General features: G+C 43.0%; 1 protein-coding gene and 1 long non-coding RNA gene across 8 annotated transcripts in view; one reads left to right on the top strand and one right to left on the bottom strand.

The window, feature by feature from the left end:
• Positions 1–1,350, bottom strand: part of LOC133502210 (uncharacterized) — a 186,620-nt gene extending 185,270 nt beyond the window's left edge. The window contains exon 1 of one of the 6 annotated variants that reach the window (XR_009795396.1): positions 754–1,350. This is a non-coding gene — a long non-coding RNA (uncharacterized LOC133502210). The remainder of the gene's footprint in view (positions 1–753) is intronic. The other 5 variants (XR_009795395.1, XR_009795397.1, XR_009795398.1 and 2 more) reach the window with 5 other exon arrangements.
• sema3e (sema domain, immunoglobulin domain (Ig), short basic domain, secreted, (semaphorin) 3E) overlaps positions 1–13,635 on the top strand; it is a 33,695-nt gene extending 20,060 nt beyond the window's left edge. The window contains exons 7-17 of one of the 2 annotated variants that reach the window (XM_061822745.1): positions 2,004–2,146; positions 2,274–2,388; positions 3,471–3,540; positions 3,613–3,757; positions 4,853–5,078; positions 5,428–5,519; positions 7,331–7,372; positions 7,598–7,764; positions 8,680–8,747; positions 8,860–8,993; positions 11,046–13,635. In XM_061822745.1, coding sequence (XP_061678729.1) covers positions 2,004–2,146; positions 2,274–2,388; positions 3,471–3,540; positions 3,613–3,757; positions 4,853–5,078; positions 5,428–5,519; positions 7,331–7,372; positions 7,598–7,764; positions 8,680–8,747; positions 8,860–8,993; positions 11,046–11,543 — 1,700 coding nt within the window. In that variant the 3' untranslated portion in view covers positions 11,544–13,635. Of the gene's footprint in view, positions 1–2,003; positions 2,147–2,273; positions 2,389–3,470; positions 3,541–3,612; positions 3,758–4,852; positions 5,079–5,427; positions 5,520–7,330; positions 7,373–7,597; positions 7,765–8,676; positions 8,748–8,859; positions 8,994–11,045 lie in introns of both variants that reach the window. The other variant, XM_061822744.1, reaches the window with a different exon arrangement.
• The last annotated feature ends 10,685 nt before the right edge of the window (positions 13,636–24,320 follow it).

Here is a 24,320-nt window from a genome sequence, read left to right as displayed (position 1 = left end):
CTCCCCATCCCTGAGGCCGTCCTTCCGCCGCGCACATCAACACATTTAGCACCCCTGATTTACGTACATGTTACGTTATGACAGGATTACGTCCCGTCCCCCAACTATTGTATTTTTTAGTAGCTGTATACACACCTACCTGTCATTTGGAACCCACGAAGCTCTTGTCCTTAGCACCCATGCAATCCATTTTTCACGACGAACCGGGTCTTTTTTTTTTTTTTTTTTTTTTTTAAACATACGAGGAATGAATATCCAGGAATAGAACGAGCCGGCATTTTGGCCAACACGGAGGAACAACGAGCTTCCTTCCAGCAGGTAAAACTAGTATAAACAGACAAACGTCACTTCCTGGTTCTTCTCAAAAACAAATCCCTCGAGAGGATTTTCATGGCGGGAGTTACACAACGCCAAAATCATGTTTTATGGTGAAAAAAAATGGATGGGTCCATTCCGGCTGTCTTTTTTCCCCCCATTAATAACATACTAAAAAAATCACGCATTACATGACAGTGGACCTTTAAAGACAGACAACTGTTTGCACTCCCATTCCCAAGTTGACTTTGTGGCAGGGGCCATAAATGCCAAATATTTTAAAATGTCATTTCAAAAGAGCCATAAAATATTTTCTAAAAAAAAAAAGAAATACAGTTGTATTTGCGCATTTATGCAAGACAAACACTTTTAGAGTACAAAAAGTCTATAAGTAACGTTGTTACGCTGTTGCTAACAAATGACAAAAGTACTTCTTACCATTTATGCGACTTCTGGTGCTGTCCGGTTTTCCTGCCGTTTATTAAACTCCGTGCAGGTGTTGAAACTTCCATCCATTCATCGTGAGTGTCATTCCATTTGATTTTCCATCATGCTGGTCGGACGGTGACCAGTTCTTGCCGACGAAGGCGTGTCTTTTATTCGCTTGAATAACTTATCTTCACGTGAAGTTGTCGAAATGTTTACTGGCAACGTCGAGTACGAATCCCTTGGCACACTCCCCACCTGTGAATTTAGACACACGGCAGAACCGCCTCTCTCCACAAAGCGCCGTCCATTCTTGTTCAAACTTTCGGTACTCCTCACATTCTCTTTCTTTGAGCGAGCTTTGTCAAATAAAAGGCGTTTTCATAATTAGTGTCGCCAACAGATTGGCGTTTGACAATCACACACGCGCACGTCGACTCGGCAAACTACGGCAAGCCCACTCGGACAAACTGTCTGACATCCGTCATTTGCGTTGCGCGCATGACAGTAATCACGTGTACAGTATGAGATGCTCTAGCAGCGAGAGCATTCACATCCAGGGCCACAAAAATGCGTGTTCGATAGTGTTGTGGTCTATTCAGCGAGGGTTCCATTCCCATACAGCAGGGGTCGGAAACCTGTGGCTTGCAAGCCTTATCTGGCTCTTTTTATGATTCCATATGGCTCACAGAGCCCTCATAGCGTACCTGTCAACCTATACATTTCCCACACGTATTGATCATTTCAAATTGTGTACGCCAACAACAAACACAACTTTTTTTACGGGAAGAAAATGTAAAACAAGTTTTTTTTTGTAAAACCAATCTCATTTTACCCATTTCAGCTCTAATTCGCACGCGCGTCAAATTATTTCACTGTCAATTTATACGTATATTTTATACATTTTTTTAAATCATTTCAATTTGTGTACATCTTATAACAACTTTTATATGGGAAAAAAAAATTTGTTTGGTTTTTTGTAAGTCCAATCTTGTCTTACCCAGTTATTTCACTGTCAACTGATGCGTTTTTCCCATATTTTACAAGTTTTTTTTTTCCATCATTTCAAAGTGCGTACGCCGTGTAACAACTTTTGTACAGATAACCTTGAAACTTCTTCCACACGTCCGAGACCATAAGAAAAATTGAGCCACAGCCTCTTAAAGCGACTTTTGTGATGTAGAATTGCAAGACCGAAAGTTGCAGACTCCAACATACGTTGAACTTCCCTTCGCACAACTTTCAAATTTGTTTCTCCGCAGAACCGAGATTTGTCGGTTCAGCGGTTATCCCTGACAACGACGACAGGGATGATGACAAAGTTTATTTCTTCTTCACCGAGCGCGAGGCGGATATAGAGGGGGTCCACAAAGCCGTCTACACCCGCGTCGGACGAGTCTGTGCGGTAAGGCTCTGATGTGTTGATTTTTTTTTTTGTTTGTTTTTTTTTGCTTTGTGGATAAAATTCATCACGAAAGCAAAAGTGTTGAGATTGCACTCATCCGTCATTTTCTTTTCTGTCGCCTCTCAAGAATGACCAAGGAGGACAGAGGATGCTGGTGAATAGATGGAGCTCCTTTCTGAAAACTCGGCTCATTTGCTCCGTGGCCGGAACCGACGGCATCGATACTCACTTTGATTTACTTGGTGAGGTTACGCGGCGCACATTATTGTTTTGCAGTCCATACGGACCCTATACGGGATGGGATATATGATGATAAACTCCATAAATCCTTAATTGTCTCTCAGGAATTATGATCATATGTAAGTATAAATACCTGAAATTGGATACTGTTGGATGGGATTTGACAGGTATACTATATAGGCATCAGTGCAAATCGAAATATTATTCATATTAACCCATTTGTGGGCAGTGTCCCATTTTTGGGACATCTTGATTTTCACACATTATATCCTTCAGTATATCAAAATATTTAAGTATTTTAATTTGATTCTGGTTCTGTTTTTTGGGACAATCTACTAAGAAAACCCGAGTACCCTCTCACAGGCAGCAAGATGATAAATTAGTAAAGTTATCATATAACTTAACCATAAATGAAAAAAAAAAAAGTGTTATTTCCTCGATTGTGGCCTGAGACTTTTATCTCAATAAGGCAAAAAAATTGCCACCCTGCCCATGAATGGGTTAAATTTGGTTCTCCATGACAGTTTTTAATCACAGAGCAAATTAAAACTAGAAATGTTTTGCAGAGCTATAGAGCCAGACCAGGTCCAGATTGAAATGAGTTCGACAGAGTCGGTTCTCTTATAATTCATTTAAAAAAAAACAATTGGTGGATACATGTAAAACATTTTTCATGTCAAATTTTAAATATAGATTCTGGACCAGATCCTGGTTAAAAGTGTTCAACACAAATGATGGGCATCTTCATATGTATGTAAAGATTATTTTTGTAAATGCTAACTGTCAAATTCGGAGGCAGCATTTGGCATTTACACTCAAATCACATGACAGTCAAAAAGATTTACATACGTGAGCATGTTATATCCCACAGTTCACATCTAATTTATAATTATGTCAAATTATAACAATGTTGTTCCAAAAACCGAGACATTACAGTTTCTGCTCTTACATTCACATTCTTGAAACGACGCAATATCAAGTGTCTGCTTTTCTAAACAAATGGAAAACCTGGCGGGGTTACGCTAATGAAAACCTTCTCTCCTCGTTCGAGCTTTCACAATAAATCCGACATTTTGTTTTTCAGAGGATGTGTATGTGCTCAAGAAAAAGGACGAGAAAAACCCGGAAATCTTCGGCCTCTTTAGCACAACAAGGTGAGGCAGCGGACACTTCCATTTCATGACATGAAGACAAACCGATTGGTAATCAAAGTCTCCTTTTCGCAGCGCGGTGTTTAAAGGCTACGCAGTGTGTGTCTATCACATGGACGATATCCGAGCCGCGTTTAACGGTCCCTTCGCCTTCCGGGAGAGACCTGAGCATCACTGGACACCTTCTGAGGACCGCGTTCCCTACCCGCGACCTGGCTCTGTAAATCTTGATTACATCTATACAAATACTTGGGTCACCAGCCATGGAGCGACTTTTTGACAAACAATTTCAATCTGAAGTAAAAAGTTTTTCAGCCACTCACTGATCGGTGCAATTCAGTGGCGGGGTCTGAATATTCTGGCTCGTGATCCCTTGTGGTTACTGACATGTAGATCTGAGTGTTCCACCACAACGATGCATGTTGTGGTAGGATGTTCCATAGCTGCATACTGTATTAGCTGGCCTCCAGGAAGAACAAACAACAGAGGTCCCAGGATTGACCCCTGAGGAACTCCACAATTAAGTTTCATTTTGTTTTTACACAATTACTTGTAATCCGCAGACAAAGTTTCTCCATCCATGAATTGGCAGCTTGTCTGTTTGATATGCAAACATCACACAGTCAGAGATGGTCAGAGGTGAGAATAGAACAGAGTACTCTTGAGTCAGACCCTCTCACCACAAGGTCACCATGTTGCCATGTCAAGATACCTTAATCAATCAATGTAATTTGGCGACTTGGTGATGTTCTGCTTCCTGGAGAGAAATACAATCCATGTTCATCCTGAATTTACAAGGGCTCGGATGAGTTTTGCCCTTTTCACTCCCTTTTTTGGACTCGAAAGGTGGTCACCCCTTTACTGCTGTCTATCGTCCTCATAGTAAGGAAAGCCGCTCAGATGAGACTCAAAACGGGTTGATGAGTCGAGGCCAAAAAAAAAGTACTCAGTGATAGTGTACCGCAATACTTTATCCTTTGTGTATTTTGGTAAAAACAATTCATAGATGTGTTGTTCCGACACCTGTGAACTGGCTTATTGGCTAATATTTCTCATAGGCTTATTGACTTGATTCCAAAAGCTGCAGTATTATACATTCACGGCACACTTTGTTTCTCTTTGACTCGTGTCTTTTGAATGAAATATCACTGCGGGCATGTAAAACACCTTGCTGAACGTTAGCTACACCCTGTAGGTCATGTCGCTCCGGGTGCAGGCACAGACCGCAGCGTGTCGTCTTTTTGTTACATAAACAGCTAAACTGTGCCAGTGCAATTCATTACTTTCTCTGCTGAATCCGTCATCTTGCGGGCAGTGTGCCAGCAAAGTCAACGGCGGAGGATTTTCCAGCTCCAAGGAGTTTCCTGACGAGGTTCTGCGCTTCGTGCGCTCACACCCGGTGATGTATCGTCCGGTCCTGCCGCAACATCACAGGCCGGTCTTCCTGCAAACAGAGCCGAGCAGGAGGAAGTTGACCCAGATTGCGGTGGACAGGGTCCAAGCCCAGGACGGACACTACCATGTTCTCTACATTGGGACGGGTAAGATTCCTGATTGGATACTCCGCTTACAATTATAGCTATCATTTTAAAAGATCCAGCTCTCGTATTGGATATAATTAGCAATGTATTAAAGTGTGAATACGAATTTCACATGCATCTGCAAATTCTGATCTCGTACAATACAGTATGGTATGAGATACAATATGATATGGCAATAAAAGGATTTGCAACAAAATGATAGGGATACACTCTGGTATAATGATATGATTTAGTAACTATCATTTGAAACCATGAGAAACGGTAGGATTGGGTATGATATGGTTTGATACCCTTTTTCATACGATAGAAACTAGCTGATAAATCCACCGTTGCGGTTTCTTCCCTTCAGATGACGGGCTGGTCCTCAAAGTTATCACGATCGACAACAAAGATGCCAACACAATTGAGGAGGTGCTGCTGGAGGAGCTGCAAGTGTTTGAGGTGCGAACACGGCAACAGCGTAGTTTGGTTGTAATCTGGATCATCCATCCATTTTCTACCGTTTATGTGAGGTTTGGGTCATGGGGGCAGTAGCTTTAGCAAGGGACGCCCAGAAATCCTTCTCCCCAACCACTTCATCAAGATCTTCCAGGGGGATCCTGAGGCATTCCCAGGCCACCCGAGAGATCTAGTTTCTCCAGCGTGTCTTGGGTCATCCCCGGGATCTCCTTCTGGTGGCACTTGCCTGGAACACCTCACCACGGAGGCGTCCGGCAGGTTTTTGAATCAGGTGCCCCAGCCACCTCATCTGGGTCCTTTCAATGTGGAGGTGCAGCAGCTCGACTCCGAGCCCCTCCCGGATGACCGAGCTTCTCACGCTATCTCTAAGGGAGAGAACGGACACCCTGTGGAGGAAACTCATTTCTGCTGCATAAATAAAAATTATGAACAGAATTGGTGACAAAAAAAGGATATGAGTTCCACAACCTGCCGGAAGTTACCACACGGCCCGTATCTGTCATAACCAGAACGCTATGGCGACCCCAAATGCACGACTTGATAGACAGGAAGGCAGTTAAAGGAAGGTCTTTATTCGTTCCAATGTCGAATGTCGGAGAGTCTCTCAGAGCGAGCAGAAGTATCAGGAGCGTCAACCTTACGGGGTTGGTCGGAGGACAGGCGAAGGTCGGTACGCAGGGGTTCAGGATCAGGAATGCGGAAGTGCGGGAACGAGGCATGGATGGCAACGATCTGGCAAAGCCAGACCGTCCTCTGGGTCCTAATTATACTGGGGTTAATTATCAGCGACGAGGCGCTGGTGTGCGGTTCCTCATCAACGCAGCTGTGCAGGGGACCTGGGCTGGACCGGTAGGACCATAACAGTATCAGTGGGTTCGGTACACCTTACTCCGGAAGCATACCCCACAGAACTCCCCAAGGGACATGGTCGAATGCCTTCTCCAAGTACACAAAATACATGTAGACTGGTTGGGCGAATTCCCTACGCACTCTCGAGGACCCCGCCGAGGATTCAGGGATTGAATGCTACGACAGGCACCGACCACAGTACGACCGAAGCTCCGGCCGGCTTGACTGCCTTGCCTAGATGCATGGAACATGGTCCACTCGGACTCAATGTCCCCCACATCCCCGGAACCTGAGCAAAACAAAAACAAACAAAAAAAAAAAATGGGATGGAGAGATCCAGATTAAAGCAGGCATGATGTTTCATCTTCAAAACGTTCATCAAATGACATTACAACAATACGCAGTTTGCCTTTACTTTTACCTTTCGAAATTTCAGGTTTAATGGAATCCAAATGAAAGTAATTACAGACCAATCATTCATATTGACATTTAGGTAAATGGTCGCCGAACAGTAATTAATCCAGCAAAACGGCTTTTGCACTTGCATACAAAGCGTAGAACTTGTTTAAAATCAATGACCCAATAGACCCAGTTCTGAAAAACATTTTTTTTTTTTTTTAGATCTTGTAATTCTGTATGCAAAGATCAAAGTTTCTTCAAATCCAACAATATAAGCGCGAAAAAAGATTGATATTGCTTTCAATTTCACACGTGGATGATCTAGATTAAATTTGGCATGACTGCGTTCCTTCAAATCTTGCTCAAGATAAAAAAAAGTTTGGGTTTGTTTGTTTATTTTTTTAAACAACGATTGACACATACAGTCGGTGAACCTAAAATTAATTCTATATAGCAAAAGGAAAAAGGCCTTTTTTTATGTCTTCTAAAGTATATCGCTGCACTAACAATGTATGACCACAAATATTTGTCGTTTTGTCTCGCAGGTTCCAGCACCAATAAAAGAGATTGTGATATCACCTAAACGGGTAAGACTGGATATCTATGTGCATTTTGGGAAATTGCAGTCCACCCGATATTCCTATTGGGTGCATTAAAATGATGATTCCTGCAATTCTGCTTTGTAACCACAAGATGATAACATTGCACCACTTTGCATAGCCGTCCGTTTTCAAGCCATCAGTCCTGGCTGGCCTTGGATTTGTTGACTGGATCAAACATCCTTCCTATCCCTGTTTTTTGTGGGACTCCAGCAACAACTGTACGTGAGCTCAGACGCAGGCGTGGCCCAGGTCAAACTGCACCAATGCGCCCTCTACGGCTCCGAATGTGCCGACTGCTGCCTGGCTCGAGACCCCTACTGCGCTTGGGATGGTCTCACCTGCTCCAGTTACTACCCACCGGGAGTCTACACCAAGAGGTAAACGTAAAGCGGAGGTGGAAAGAGTACTCACGCACTATATAGATATGCTACCTGGGTTAAAAAAAAATAAAATAAAAAATAATAATACATTGATCATGTCATGGGACAGCGGCAGGGGGGCGGACCCAAATGCAGGACTCCAAGACGAGGACATGATATTAAGAGTGGTTCAATTCCAAATCAAGATCATACACAGCAGAGCAGTCCGAGAAGGCAGAGGCACACAAACGCTAGACTAGAGGCGAGGTCCAAAAGGCACCAAATGAGGTCCGATGGCTATGAGGCAATACTTGAGAACGGGAAGAAAAACAAGACTAGGCTTTGAGTGCTCAGACACGCTGTAACTGTGGGAAGCACGACAAAACGATTGCGTACCCTCGCAGGCAGCACCGCCCAGGGCAGTGGCTTGGCCATGCATATGACAGATCACCTTCAATTGGCTGGCAACCGATTCAGGGCGTACCCTTGCTCCTGCCCGATGACAGCTGGGATAGGCTCCGGCACTACCGCGTCCCTCATGAGGATAAGCGGCTAATAAAATTAATCAAGTGATTAACAAAAAAAAAAAAATCGCCATGTTAGCTCATGGATGAGAACTTTTATTTTGGAGACTTTTTGAATGCCAGAAACTGGCGATTTTTTTAGGCTGGCACAAGACATGAAATATAATATAATAATTTACATCACGTCACAAGCCAAGTAAGGAGTAGAGTACAGATAGATGTATATTGTTTTTCAAATATAAAGAAAACAAGTAAAAATTTCTCAGATAAATAAACACTCCAGTGCAGCTACCTGAAAAATCTGCACAACTCCAGTAACAAAGTATTTGTACTCTATTACCTTTTTCTTCAAATTGAAACGCCTCTGCCTCTTTTTCTTCTTTCTTTTCTGCTCCTTCCATCTCAGCAGACGATTCAGGCGACAGGATATTCGCCATGGCAACGCCGTCCAGCTGTGCAACGGCCTCCAAATCGACGGTGAGCGGAAAAGAGCAGACTCGCGGCGCAAAGAAATCTCGTATAAATATGTACAAAGGGTGCCGGACGGCGGGGCAGCAAGCCCGCGTTTGACCCCGTTTGTTCCTTCCAGGTGAGCAGTGGCACAAATCCGAGGAGAAGACGGTGTTCGGCGTGGAGGGCAACGGCACGTTGCTCAGCTGCGTGCCTCGATCGCTTCACGCCAAGGTGCTGTGGTTCCTGCAAAATGGAGACGACAAACGAGAGGCGAGTGACACAAAGCTATGAGATTTATCCGGCAACGTGCATTTCCTGTGTGGAAGAAGCGTTTCCCAATTCGTCCGACCGATGTGCGCCGACGACGGGGTGTGTTTTTAAATGCCGGCCGCCGGATTACGTCAGCGGCGCAGGGTTTTTGCGAGTTGCTGGCAAAAAGTACTGGATCCAACTGCAGGGAAACACGCCAACGAGGTGCCGGTCCAGGGATTCTCAATAACAAAGCGATGATTTTTGGGGTACACCAAATTGGACAGATTTTTTTCGGTGTTTCTTTAATTTATAGCGGTTTTTTTTTTTTTTTTTTATCCAGTTCAGTACATCGGTGAGGTACTGTATTTAATTGTATTTCAGTTTTAAGTAGAATACATTTAGATTTTTATCAGAAAGAAGAGTAAGTGTTCATTTTATTACATTTTTGCTCAGAGTGAACCCTCTCTGGACAAAAGAGAGAAAAATCGGATACTTTCAGAATAAAATTTTCGATGATATTAAACCTGTTGCAAATTTGCAACCCCTGCCTGGAAAGGGTTAAAACTGAGACTAATGTCACAGTCGTTTACAATAATAATAATTTTTTGGGCAATAAAACCACCGCCTTGTTTTTGATGACCAATATGGCCTAATTTGCAACTATATTTTAATGTTGGTCATTATGGGGGTATTAAGGATTTATAGATCATAATTGGTTTGATTCTAAAAGTTTTGAGAACCACTCTGGTATATTGCACTTTACAACACTACAAAATACTGCAGTATAGATTACATAATCCACTTTTTGGACAAGTCCCAGTTCATTTCATACTTCAGGATAGTGCTTTAAAACTTTTCTACATCTATTAAATTCTTTGGACAGCACAAAAAAAAAAAAAAAAATACATCAGGATCCAACAGAAAGCAAATTTCAAATCTTTCGTATTATCGTCGGCACTATGGAGCCACTGAGCTGTACACTGGGGAATAATATTTTATAACCGAGGCGATTGGAAATGAAATGAGGACGAAATGCTACATCGGAAAAATAAACTAAGTTATTGTTTTATATGTGATTTTCAATGTCCCGGTATTTCAGTCATGTCTATGAAAGATTATTAAGTTTTCTGCATCGCTGAACCAGTGGAAATCATTACAGGATACTCTGTTGGCCGCAAAAAAACGAATATTTTATGGTTGCTTGTGTACGGAAATATTGGATCGAAACCGGTGGTTCTCAAGCTGAAGTTCGGGTACCTCTGGGTATCTGTAGGGTGGATGTTGAGGGTGCGCAAAATAATGTAATTTCTCATTTATAATGCCCTTTTTTTTTTTTTAACCCTAGCAGAATTTGTGAATTATTTAAGTACATCTGATGACTGAAAAACAACCGTCATTAATTTCTTTATGGATATGTTTTATTTAATGATAATGCTTTTCTGAAAAGCTTGAATTTAATTTGAATCCCATTAAAATAAAATGAAATTTGTTTCACCTGGCCCTGCATGTTTTTTTTTTAAATAACTGTATCCATTTTACAAATTCTGCCTGGGTAATCCAACATATGAGCACAACTGTGGGTTTCCTCATCTATTAAATAAAAGCAGAGCTGCGAATTTCAAAATAAGAGCAAGTAAATAAAAAAGAAAGTATTATGCGTTCAAATAAAATGCTTAAATCCACAACAACAAAAAAAGATACTTCATGTTTCGATCATAAGGGTAGAAGCAAAATCCTGCATTGTAAAACCTATGTATTATATATGGGTAGAAGGGTTTTCCGGAATTTTGAGGTCATCTTTTTGGGTGCGTATTATACAGGGGTAAGCATTACACACGAGAAAATATGGTAATTTGTCATGCATTATTATAGGAAATCATCAATAGAAGAAGAAGCGAGCAGTTTGGTAGATAGAATTAGTGAGCAATTCCTCAGAAAACAGTCGAGAAGCTGTTTTATACCGCTAACAATTGGACTGTCTCTGATTTTTGGGGGGGAGGAGAGAGTCCGTAGACCCAAAATGTTTGAGAACCCCCAATGCTTAAACTGATCTTTCGTCCCTCTACGCAGGTTCACGAGGACGACCGTGTGATCCGGACCTCGCACGGGCTTCTTCTTCTGAGCGTCACGAGGTCCGATGCCGGCGTGTACGTGTGCCAGACGGTGGAACACGGCTACGTGCATACGCTTCTGCGCGTCACTCTGCGCGTGCTCAGCGGGGAGTTGTTGGAGTCCTCCATCGGGCCAAAGGACGGACCGGGAGACAGAAGCGGAGCCCCGTGTCGGTCCCCCGCCAATCCCCCGGCGGGCCCCGGTTTCAGCTCCAGGACCCTGGTCCCGGCCTCCCTGCCGGGCCCCCATTCTCGGCAGTGGTACAAGGAGTTCCTCCAGCTGCTTGACTACAGGGACGCCCAGAGGGTTGAGGAATATTGTGAGAGGGTGTGGTGGCCCGATAAGAAGCGCAAGAAAAGCAAAAAGAAATTTGCCTTCTCGAGCGGTGAGAAGAAAGCTAAAGCCAGGGCGGCGGACGGCGGCCACCGAGCCCCCAGGCACGCACTCGATACCTGAGGACACACACACTCACGTTCGCTAGAGAGCATAGTAGGATTTTGTAACCTCCCCCCTTGCCTTCCAAAAGAAGAACTGTAAATAATACAGACAGTTATTTTCTGTTCATGGCCATCAGTAAGGAACTGATCCCACGATGGTGGGTGCATCCCTGACGCACCCTCGAATGGTTGCCAAACAGTCACACGGCACGCAGACGAATTCACACCCACATGTGCGACGATGAACATTTTAGTCTTCACTGAACCAAACATGCATGTTTTTCCAAATGTGGTAGGAAAGTGCACGACCCGACATGGGACTTCTCACCTGTGAGGCACACGTGGGTGCCCAAAAAGGCTTTCATCCTAACAAAACCGTAGCACAGTTCTGAACTTCCGTTTCAGCGCTATGTCACACAAACGAGTAGCACCGTAGCGTGGCTGTAGCGCAATTTAGCTTAGCATAGCTTACGTGACATCCATTTTCTATAGCGCTTGTCCTAATTCGGGCTTGCCTGAGCTGACTTGTGGACGGGTGGCCGAGTGAAACCCGGATTGGTCGCCAGCCAACCGCGGGGCACGGATTCACCTTCCCATTTTCACCAATGAACAATTTCAAAGTCTTCAGTGAACTCAGCGTGCATGTGTGTTTTTTTTTTTTTTTTTTAGAATGCAGGGAAGCAAAACAAAAAACTAAATAAAAACATAGTACCACGGAATCAAACCCAGGACATTTTGTCACCACGTTTGCGGCAAGGGACAGGTTTAGTTCCAATGCTTGACTTTTGGTACTCTTCCTACTCAATTCCGGTGGTAGCTGTTACATTTCAGACAGTTCGATGAGCCTGTTTTCAGACCGACTTGGAAAAATAATAATAATGAAAAATAAATGCAGCACTTGCCGTTTTTGTGCGCCGTCAAGCGATGATCTGTCACCGTCGGGGTGTCAGTCGGTCGTGCGAAAAACGAGGGGGCTCCCCCCTTCTCCGAGGCAAGAGGGCGCCGAGCAATTAAGCGACAAGGACGTTGATCCGCCGAGACAAGACAAACTGTAAATACGAGCTACCGTGGACTGACCCCGCCGTACTCTGCCCGTCTCTTTGCAAATGTACTAGTGCTGTATACGCACTGCATGTGGAGCTCACTGTATCTTTACGACAGACAAAACATTTAACAAAAAAATAAAAATCAGCTCTGGAAAAAAAAATAAAAATGAAATAAGGGACCAAAATAACACTGGAGATTTTCTGGGAGGTATTTTGACCAGTTTGCTTTTATTTTTGGGGGCAAAAAAATGCTCTTAATATTATTTGTAATTGGAATTTCATTGTCAAAGACTAAAAAAAGAAAAAAAAATGCTCGTTTTACTCACACGTATGCGGTGGATAACAAAAGTCTACACACCGTGGTTCAAATGCAGTGTTCTTGTGACCAAGATAAATAATTTCCAAACTACATATGTGACTTATAGCGTGGATAATTCAAAAGAATAGGAACAGAAAAATATTTTTGACAAGGCCAAAGGGAAAAAAATACAGGGTTAATATAGTTGCATTAGTGTGCACACCCGTGACTACACTCTTTAAATGTGTCTGGTTATCTTTTCCTGAGTTACAACAGGGTGTGTAAACTTATGCAACCTCAATGGTTTGTTTTTACTTCTCCTCATGAAGATTTATTTATTTTTTTGTTAATCACTTGAGATGTTCAGGTTGTAGGTCACAATATTGGTGGGAAAAACTTTGAACTTCTGGTCTCTTTTGTATATAAAATTTGAGCAGAGGTGTGTAGACTGAGAATAATAACAATAATAATTTAACAGCGGTCTCACTTTTTTTTTTTTCCTGGAGTTGTATATGTGTTCTAAGTAAAGGCCTTGTAATATTGTTTGGATTAATAATATTATGCCGGTGTATGATGATAATTTATTCTCTTGGTTCTGGCTTATGTAGTTTTTAGGGGTACATAAACTGGAAAAATACTGTTATTTGTGTTTGTGTTTCATTGACAATGTACAGTAGGATGATACAAAACCACTATGCTAAACACCAGAGGGTTTTTTTTTTAAATTGTAATCATGATATCGATGAAAATAAAAGTCAGTTTGAGCACTTGTAGCAGATGAATCTATAATTGTCCCATTTGCGAATTATTAGGGGGGAAATGTTAAAATTTCAATTAATTTCAATGGAGATGATTTTACTTTTTTTTTTTTAAACAAAAACACAGCAACTCTACCCTCTAAAGACCACATATTTTCAGTTCACATGATATAAATATTATATTTATGCTGTAGCAACAACACATTTTCTTTCATTATTACGCACCTCTTTAACTCATTCACTGCTGTGGCCGTTTCGACTCATCAACTCCAATCTACCCGTTTACTCCCTCTGATGAATGAATTCCCCAAGTTTGTTTTCCAACCCAGGTTGTCTGTCAAATTTAGGTTTGCAAACAAGTGTAATGATCAGCAGATTTCTGTAGATGGCGGGGTTGCATCACTTTTGGATTTGAGATCAGCACATCTTCGGAGTGGAAGATAAAGATAAGGAGGTAAATGGCAAATTGGCATGTTGATTATTATGGACACTAGATGAGATTTAGCACTGACCCTCGAAGTATTCACTGTAAAAGTATGTCATGACCCAGCGGCACGGGGGGCGGACACAAATGCAGCAACGGCATAATGATCAGAGTGGCTTTTTAGCAGAAATAGGTCAATACCAGGTGTAGAAATCCAACAAGACGGAGGCACAAAAACACTACACTAAAGGCAGCATCCAAAAACATGAAACAAGGTCAGATGACTATAACACAAATGCAGGACTTCCAAGCAAAGACATAATGATCAGAGTGGCTTTATTACAGAAATAGGTCAATACCAGGTGGAGCAGTTCAACAAGGCATAGGCACAATAACACTAAACTAAAGGCAGTATCCAAAAACATGAAACGAGGTTCCGAAGACTATGGAACAAACTCAGCCCACGCCCCTCAGGCCAGTGGCTGGGCCATGCCCATGACAAAATGCCGCATAAACAAAAGTATGTGTTGCAGCGGGTAGCAGTAGTAGTGTGTCGAGATTGTGAGAAAAGGTGACGCAGTTCATGGTGTGAATGACAAATGCCGCGTCAAAAAAAATATTGACGTTAGGTTTGAACAATGTGGTGAGTCAACGTGACTCACGGTGGAGATCTTAGTTGTGTAGCTGCAAATAAATCATGTCGCCATCAAATTTCCTTGGTCTTGCTCTTGATGATTCATAGAGTGCGTGTCACAAATGCAATTTATATGTAAAGTCACTTTTTTTCACCGGCGATTTTGGTGAAACCAAACTTTTTTTTTTTTTCAAACAGAAAAAAAATAGAAACAAACTTAGGAGAGGCTAGGCAACGGGTGTCCAATGCAAGGCCCGGGGGCCAGATCTGGCCCGCCACGTGATTTTACGTGGCCCGCGAAGCCACATTTAGAGTGTCAATTTCCATGACTTTTGTAAAAATCTGTACCAAAATTTCAAATTATCATATACCTGTATCATAAATGATAAAGTTGAGATATTACAAGCATTTTTGCGTTACCAAACACGAATAGTTGGAAAAACACATTACTCCTGATTTCTGATTCGAAAACTAGTTCATAAATTGATGACGTAAAGATAATGAGATGATTAAATATTTTTGTTCCAGAGTCATAACGACCCTCCGAGTGAAACCGGAACAACAATGTGGGCCGTGAGAAAAATGAGTTTGACACCCCTGGTCTGGACTTTCTTTTTGTGGATTTGATGTTTGCATTATCGCAGAACACAACTTTATGTGGCTCGCTCAAATTATGGTTAAAAATATCAGGAGCGCTGCTTTGAAAATGGCCGGCAGTAAATGTGTTAATCGTTCCGTTTCGTGAAGAAGAAGAAGAAACACTTGAAATTAAAACAATCATCGCAAGATCTGGCAGACCTTCAGGGATGCACAGACTTGACTATTTCTGAAACCCTTCGAGCCAAACATATGGAAATTAGAGCGTATGTTTATTTTATTATCTGACTCAAGTCGTCAAATTGATTAATGCAAAATAGTGCACGGGCATATTTTATTGACTGATGTCTGGTCAATGCGGTCATCGGAGCGTATTTTTCTTTGTTTAATGGTCCGGCGCGGTCTCTTTGGAATGATGCGCTAGTGACGGATTCTGTGATTGCACCCAGAAAACACACGGTTGGGAGGAGGGGTGGGTGTTGCCTGGGGGGGGGGTTCACACTCATTCAAATTCCACCGTGGTCCACCTGAGCCAGCGGGGTGCTAAAGGCATCTGAGGATGGAATTCATGCCGCTGATGGATTCCATATGGCTGCCATAGCAACAGGCTCTCAAGCAGCTCAACACGCTTCCCTCCTCAGCAAAGTGCTTTCTTGCTCTCTCTCTGTCAAGTCTGAAAGGTTTTCTTTTTTTAATTTTAGAGATGAATATAATAAATAACACATAAATGGTAGGCTCGGACAGCTTCAGACTGAAACATTCAACAGGCCAATTTCATAGAACTTTTCAGTGTAACGTCACGTTATTCTGGGTGGGTCGCTACTAGTGTGCAAATCCACATCATTTGAGCGAGCCATTCAAAGGCTGTATTTAGTTATTTTGATTTTAATTCATTTTAAATATTTGCATCGGATACAAAATATAATACAAATCCAAACAATATTATTTGAATAATCAATCACTAAAATACATAAAAATAACAAACAAAATAACTAAATACAAAAGAAAATCATCTTAAACGAAAACATTTTTTTCAGGGGAAGAAAAAGTGCAACAGTCACGCCCAATATGACAAGAAGAGGAAAAAGACAAGGAAAATATTGCTTTTATTCCTAAATTTGTTTCTCCCTTCCCAAAACAATATACAGTAAAGGCTCGGTTCTCGAACGTCCCCGTTTTGGAAAAAATCGGGTTTTCGAACGAACGTTTCGAGATTTTTTTTTCTTCTGTTTTCGAATGAAAATCAGGACTCGAAGGCCCCCGACGAAACCCGTAAATCACAATGCGCGTGACCCAAGCAGCTGGCCCACCCACGACGTGTTTTGCTATTGTCAATTCGAACGCCCCCCGAAGAAAAATCCAGGAAATGACATAACACGCGCGGCGCAACCAGCGCACTTTTGTTGTTCTGTATAACGCAGCCTCTGTACAGAGACACCTCCGGGTAGTGATGGAGGACTACCGTATTAAACCCCAATCATGGCTCCAAAGAAGGGAAGTTGCTTGTTTAAAGTTATTCTGCTCTTTTGTTAATGAAAAAAAGTTGACAAGGCCGGGAGCCGAGTCGCTACAGATACAGCAAAAGTCAAAGTACAAACTACTAAAGCATATATTTTAAGAAAAAATAAATGTATTTCTTAAATTGTTTTATTACATAAAGTATTTAAACTATACATGTATTTCTACTATGCAGTTCATTATCAGGAAAGGTTAAAAAAAATGCATTTAAAAAGCCTAATTTTTTTAGGCTTGGAACACACTATTCCTTTTTCCATTCATTGTAATGGGAAACGTCGATTCGGTTTTCGAACAAATCACTTCTTGAACCGTTTTCTGGTTGAGAACTCAGGCATCGCTGTACTGTACTCTACAATCAATAAGGTAAAGTTTTCTATTATCTTAAACAACACGAATGACCCTTGTTATTAAAACAAAATGACACTCTCGGTGATGTCATTAAATATGGACATTCATTGATTCATGTAAAGGAAGAAAACTAAAGCCAAAAGAGCGCTGCTACATCACCGTCACAATCAATGTTTTATTCAATATGAATGGTCATTTATACAAATTTTTACTGCCAAAAAGGTACGACTTCAGAGTATCAAAAATGTGCAAGAAACTGATCAGACCTTTGACCAGAAGTCATTGACAAAAACAATGGGATTATGTAGAAATCATTGAAAAGATCTATCTACATTTCATATTTCATACTGGCAATTATTGTGGATTCGTGCCCACGGTCAAAATTGACATGTTGTGTGGAGCGTATACTCATCTAGAATCATCAAGCGGACAACAAAGCTCTCCTTTTAACTTCATCCAGCCTTTATTATTTTTTCCCCTCCCCCCAACGTGAAGGTTAAACACTGAATCCGGCAGCTGACGGGGGGCCCTCGATAAACTCCACAAACAGCCCCGGCGCCCCGGCAGCAAAGCTTCGTCCTTCCACGTCGGACGCTTCCCTCCGTGGGAAAGAAAGAGCATATTTGGCATTGGCAAACACGGACGCGGGAAGACAAAACAAGCGGCGAATGCAAACAGAACGTGAAATCATAAAGACACGTTGCGGCGTCGATGCGCGTTATCTAGCTGGCGCAGATGCTCACGTTTAATACATTAAAGAGCCGCCGGAAAACGACAATTTGTTTGCCTTCAGTCTTGTGTGTGGCGTCTCGGAGAAGGCGACGGCTTGGAACGAGACTCAGCTCATGTGATTGCGCTTAAGCCTTAAAAGGAGACACACGGGATTATGCTTCATACTCATGATTCAAAACACTCCCCGGCTGCGTTAGTACTTTGAGAAACTAATTGCAAAACTTACACTGTGAGGATATTTTCAAATATCAAATACCGTAATTTCCGGGGTATAGAGCGCACCCGATTATAAGTCTCACCCACTACATTTCTAAAGGTAAAAGTATTTTGTACCACACCTGTCTATAAGCCGCATGTGCCCACATTGAAACATGAGATATTTACGGAGAAAGATGGTACACAGAATACACAGAATTTAATAATATACCTTAGCTTTTCTATCCAAACAGTGCCTGTGACCTGGCAGTAACATGATAGCGCAGCACTAACAGGGATGGTTAAAAAAAAAAAAAACATACCGGTAAAAGTCACTGAGACATGGGAGTAACACAGAAGCAACACACTAGCACAGCGCTAACGCTAGCATAGCGCTAACAGGGCCGGTTAAAAAAAAAAAACATACCGGTAAATGTCACTGCGATGCGGCAGTAACACAGCAAAAACACGCTAGCACAGCGCTAATAGGGCCGGTTAAAAAAAAAAAAAAACATACCGGTAAAATTCACTGAGATGCGGTAGTAACACAACAAAAACACGCTAGCACAGCGCTAATAGGGCCGGTTAAAATAAAAATGAAAAACATACCAGTAAAAGTCACTGAGATGCGGCAGTAACACAGCAAAAACACACTAACACAGCACCAACGCTAGCACAGCGCTAACAGGGCCAGTTAAAAAAGACATACCGGTAAAAGTCACGGATACGCGCCAGTAACACAGCAAAAACACGTTAGCACAGCACTAACAGGGCCGGTTAAAAACAAATAACATACCGATAAAAGTCACTGAGACGTGGCAGTAACGAAGCAAAAACACGCTACCACAACGCTAACAGGGCTGGTTTAAAAAAAAAAAAAAAAAAAACATACTGACAAAAGTCACTGAGATGCGGCAGTAACACAGCAAAAACACACTAACACAGCACCAACGCTAGCACAGCGCTAACAGGGCCAGTTAAAAAAAACATATCAGTAAAAGTCACTGACACGGGGCAGTAACAGCAAAAACATGCGTGCACAGCGCCAACGCTAGCACAGCACTAACAGACTAAAAAAAAAAAACATACGGGAAAATATCACTTCCTCGGCACATATATTCCACCTTTTCTTCTCCAACGCCCCCTTGCGGCCATTAGAAAAAACGCACAAATTAGCCGCATCACCACATAAACCACAGGGTTGAAAGCATGTGAAAAAATTGGAGCAGCTTTGACCCAAAATAGTGTCCACACATTTGACAATACATTTTCAATTTCCTTTTTCAATTCAGTTTTTATGGATTTTGGATTTTCTAACCCTAACGTGCCGGGGTGAAAGAATAACATTCATGGTGTTTTTTTTTTTTTTTTTTTTTAAATCATTATTATTCCTGTCAAATGGTAAAACGAGTCAAATTGCACCCTCAAGACAGCCGCAGGCAAACCTGGGAAGTTTGCCACCTTGAGAGCGTGTTGACGTGAGCGAAGCACTTAAAGAAGTGCGAAATGAAAAAAACCAGAGGATGACTCACGTCTGGTCGCTTCATTTTTGCAGTTGTGAGCGGGCCTCCCCGATGGGAAGGCTTTCAACGATTTGCCGTGCGAGCCAGCCAAACTCCAAGTGGGTCAGGTCGCAGATGCGAGTGCGGAAGACGCACCGGAGAGAGCTGGGAGAACTCATTTCATTTTGAATAAATGATAGAATTCGTGCGACGCGTCTTTGGCTTTGGGACCTCAAAGACGGAACACGGCGCCTCGGGTGTTGTGCAAAATTCTCCCCGATAGGAAATAATGGACCGCACGGACAAACGAGGGTTCAACCTTCAAATTCGCACCAGTGGAAAACGGAAATGCTTCGATGTCGCTAATGTGCATTGAAGACTTGCATTATTTGCTTAAATATGGCCTTATACATTTAATCAACGAATAAAGTGTTGCCCATTTGCTAATCAGACAAGGATGTGTTGTGGAGCCGGTGGTTGTTCTTGATCTTTGTACGCAGAAAATCGGCTGGCGCCATAGTCCTCTCCCGTTGCGTTGCGGTGGAGACGAACAAAACCAGATAAGGACCATCCCGGCCCAGGACCAGGCTGCGGGGTGGGTGGGGGGGCGGCCACTTCTACCATGGACCCGTACATATAAAAACCTTGTGGTACTGGGTAGCTTTTGTCTTCATATCTTCCTCGATTCGTGAACACGCGCAGGTCCAAACTCGCAAATCCCTACAGCTTTTTTTGCAATTATGGGTGAAACACAGAAAAACAGAATCAGATTTGAACCTTCACGCTCATTCAACCACCCGGTTCGAGAGGATTTACCATTCAGGATCCAGTTCAGTCCGCCGGAATATCCTACCTTGGGGGAATTACTGCCCCACTGTAGACTGTTTGAATTTCGATTTTAGGCTTATTTCTAAGAAAAACCTCGATGTATTATGTCAGACCGGATGTTAATATCTCTGTATTTATGCATATTTCGGCTCCAAGTCAAATCAAATAAGTGATGGCACCCTACGGGTTATCAAGTGGGCCTCCTTCCATCATCAACTATTTCGCTGATAAGCCCACAACACTCTCGAGAGGGTTCAGCAGTGAATCCCGGCGTCCCAGGTTCCCGAACTAGGTGCCATAAGTTCTCCTGAAGGCCCAATTGGGGTCTTTCTTCTTTACCCAGACCCACTGGGTGGTCTGCCTGCCGATGGGCCTTCCCTCGGACTCTCATCTCTCTGAGTATCCTGGATGTTGAGGAGGCTATAAACCCTCTGCAGCCAACTTCCACCGATCGCACCTCTGCTCTCTAGCCTTGCTGTTGCACTTCCTCCGCAAGTCCTGCATTCCGCTCATACGCCGCCTCAACTGCAACCTCCCAGGGCCCTGTGAGCTCGATGACGTAGACGAGCTTGAGAGAGGCAGACCAAAGCATTAGATCTGGTCATAGGGTGGCAGTTGCAATCTCAGCTGGAAAGCAAAACTTCTTGTCCAGGTCTGCCAGCAGTTTCCAGTCTCGTGCACTGCCCAGCTATCCGCTGTCTGGTAGCTTGTTGGTGTGGTCGGTTTGACTCTCCCCCTCGCCTTGTTTGCTCGTTGGGTGACAAGGGAAAGAGGGTGAGTATGCAGTTAGCCTCGTGCCGTACCTGGCCCACTAACATCTGAATCTTGGCCTGTTTTACTGCCGTTTTACACGTCCTACGACTCTTTCCTGCTCAAAGAGGAGAGAAGCTAGCGAGGCTGTTAAATGACTAACTAACATTGTATAGCATTACCTGATGTGATTAATGTTGCTCACTCGTCGCCCGTTGCAGCCTGGAACGGGGAACCCTCGGTCTGTCATCCCTCTCAAGGATTTAAAGTGATTGTTTTGTTTTCCTTCAAGGCACCGTCACACCATGACGTTCTGGTCAGCGTTTTATAGCGTTTGAGGAAACGTTGGTAGTCGCCCATTGTCGCCGAGATAGCGCCAGAAGAGCGTTGTTTGAACGCTAGTGAACGTCAATGATCGCTGGGAATCGGCGGAGAACGCCGGTCCGGAAAAAAAAAATTGAACAAAAGTTCTCACCGAGACCAGCGTTCATCAACATTTAATTTTAAACACTGCAGAATGTTCAGGGACGTTCGTGGGACGTTTTACTAACGTTCGCCGAGCGTCGCACGCGTTTGGCTATCGTTAGTCAGTGGTTACTGTAGCGTTACTTGGTTCTCGCTTAATCGTTTGCTTTGCAGTGAACAACTCACTGGCGACCTGTCAACGACCACTGAACAATCATGTAGCGCACGCAGCGTGTAACTAAAGTCAAACGAACGTCCTTTCGGCGTCCATTGAGCGTCATTCGAGCGTTTCCCAAAACGTCCATGCATTTGGGTATATAAACCGATGCTTTGCATTCTTACTTGCAGCGCTAGTCGCTGAAGTCCGCACCCCACCTTTTTTTTCGTCTAGGCTGCATGACGCTGACTGTTCAAACTCACGAGAACCACTGAAGTATGAAATTTCCACCGTTTTCGTTCCCGTTCCACTGTAAAAATGACACGCCAGCAAAACGCTATCCTGTCGTTATTCACCCGTTTAGTCACACGCTCAACACGCTCGTCTAACGTTGACAAATCGCTCGTCGCGCGCCAGTGACACGTTAGCCCACGCTAATGGTTTCTAGGGGCATCTTATTTGGTCGCTGTTACACGCTTCTCGTGGGTTAGACACACGTTAGTCATGCGTTAGACACACGTTAATCACACGCCAGATGTGTCATCCTGTTTTGAGAACGTCGAAAAATAGAACGATTGAAATGTTCAGAGAACGTTGACCAGAACGTCATGGTGTGACAGAGTCGTCACCGGCTGGCAAGTCCAGACCAGGGGGTGTCGTTGATTTTTTTTTTTTTTTGGGTGAAATGTGGGCCTGTGAAGACTTTTGAGACACTTTTGGGATTAAAGCCATTTTAACCCGTGTTGGCACCGTGCATTCTTTTGGAAAAAACGAAACACATGCACAGCACCAACGGAATGATGTCAGCTTGGCCGAACGGAGCATTCGTAGCGACAAATTTCCGGCTTTCCTTTGCAAATTGTACGACTCCCGCGGACGCTTGTATGTTTACATAACTCCAGGGGCGTTATGCGCGCGAGAGGCGGCGTGCAATTAATCTGGGTGTAATCACCGCATTTGTGACTCTGTCGGGAGCGGCTCGCGGTTGCCCAGTCCTCGCTAATCCCGTCTTTCTTTCTTTATCCCTCCGCCATTGCCATTACATCACTCCCAAGTTCAACAGCTGGCCCCGAACAGTCAAACGCCAACAGATGAAAACATGATGAAGACGTCCAAAAAAAAAAAAAAAATTGACATTGTGTTCTTTACCGTAGACCTTAATCAATCAAATGACGTTTAAGACAATGTCACGTAAAGTGAGGCTGAGAGGTCCTCGAGAGAAATGAATAATCGCTGGAATTTTGGGGAAAGGAGCTTCACAGGACAAAGCGAGGAAAAATCAGATCTATTTTCATTGTATTCGTGTTTATCATTCATGTTTCAAATTTTGAACGTTAGCTACAGATAAAAAAGAAATAAAGATGAGATTTGAGTTTTAGATTAGTGCCTGCGCAAAGCAAAACAAGGTAATTTTTCAAAAGTTTATACCGCATGCTTCATTGTTTTGTTGTCGTTATTTAGAAACGGATTTTGACCTCATTTGTTCGTGGTACCGATCCGCTAATAAAGTGCAACACCCGTCTGAAAACGCCTCACCTGTTCCTTGACCCGAGTGACAATTTGAAGCTCAAATATCACATTTTTTTTTCCAAACGTACATAATCCAGCCCTTGCTAGCTATCTGGACGCACTATCATGTCAAAGGTAAAAGGTTAAGCAGACCTGCAGTGTTGTGGGAGGGTTCAGTGTTAGAAGATGGTGGATCTATGTTTAGTGGTACTCTATGTCTGCTGCATGCACCACACGCAAGGATCCGCTGCACTAATTGAGAAACGCAATTGGGCGGCTTGCTGGCAAAGTGAGTGACAATTCAGTCAATTTTATTTAATTTCATCATTTCTTTCATCGCCTGTCTTTTTTTGTCCGCTCATCTCGTCACAACCCGCGAGCTCTGCCCCCGGTTGTCATAGCAACGGAAGACGTACTCCATTTTGGGGAGCGGTGGCTCATTTCCATAAAACATTCAACAAGTCTATACACATGAAAAATAATGATGAAAAAGCGATTGATTTATTAATTGCTAACAGTATGTAAAAACGTTTTGAGGTGTTCTAACGCTTGCTAATTTAGTTGTTTATAAGCAGATATATAAAAGTATAAGTAATGTTCTTAACGCAACAATGCCATTAAGCCTGCAATAAAGCTCCTTAGTAGCAGAAACGTTACAAGAGCCGCAAAGACCTCCGTTCACAAATGTACGGATTTACGTGAGTGATTTGATTAAGCGCGTTAAGGAGATTTTTTTTTTTTTCCCCCCCTCTTACGGCATCTTCCAAAATATCCGTTCAAATCTTTTGAGAAGCGCACTTAATGCCCGTTAAGTGGTCATAAAGGCGCTCCGGTGCCACGCTGAGAAGAAAGATTTGCCTCATTCGCATGCGTCACCTCTTAAATCCGACGCTTTACATTAGTGTTTGAGGTTTGATTCCAGGACAGTAAGACACGCTAATGGCTACGCAGCACGATTGCTGTTCCGGCTGATCCCCCCCGTTCTTAGCCACTTATCCTCACAAGGGTCGCAGGAGGGCTGAAGCCTATGTTGTT

Source organism: Syngnathoides biaculeatus, chromosome 6 (assembly GCF_019802595.1).
Source record: "Syngnathoides biaculeatus isolate LvHL_M chromosome 6, ASM1980259v1, whole genome shotgun sequence".
Classification (NCBI taxonomy): Eukaryota; Metazoa; Chordata; class Actinopteri; order Syngnathiformes; family Syngnathidae; genus Syngnathoides; species Syngnathoides biaculeatus.
This window is presented reverse-complemented; position numbering and strand designations above follow the sequence as displayed.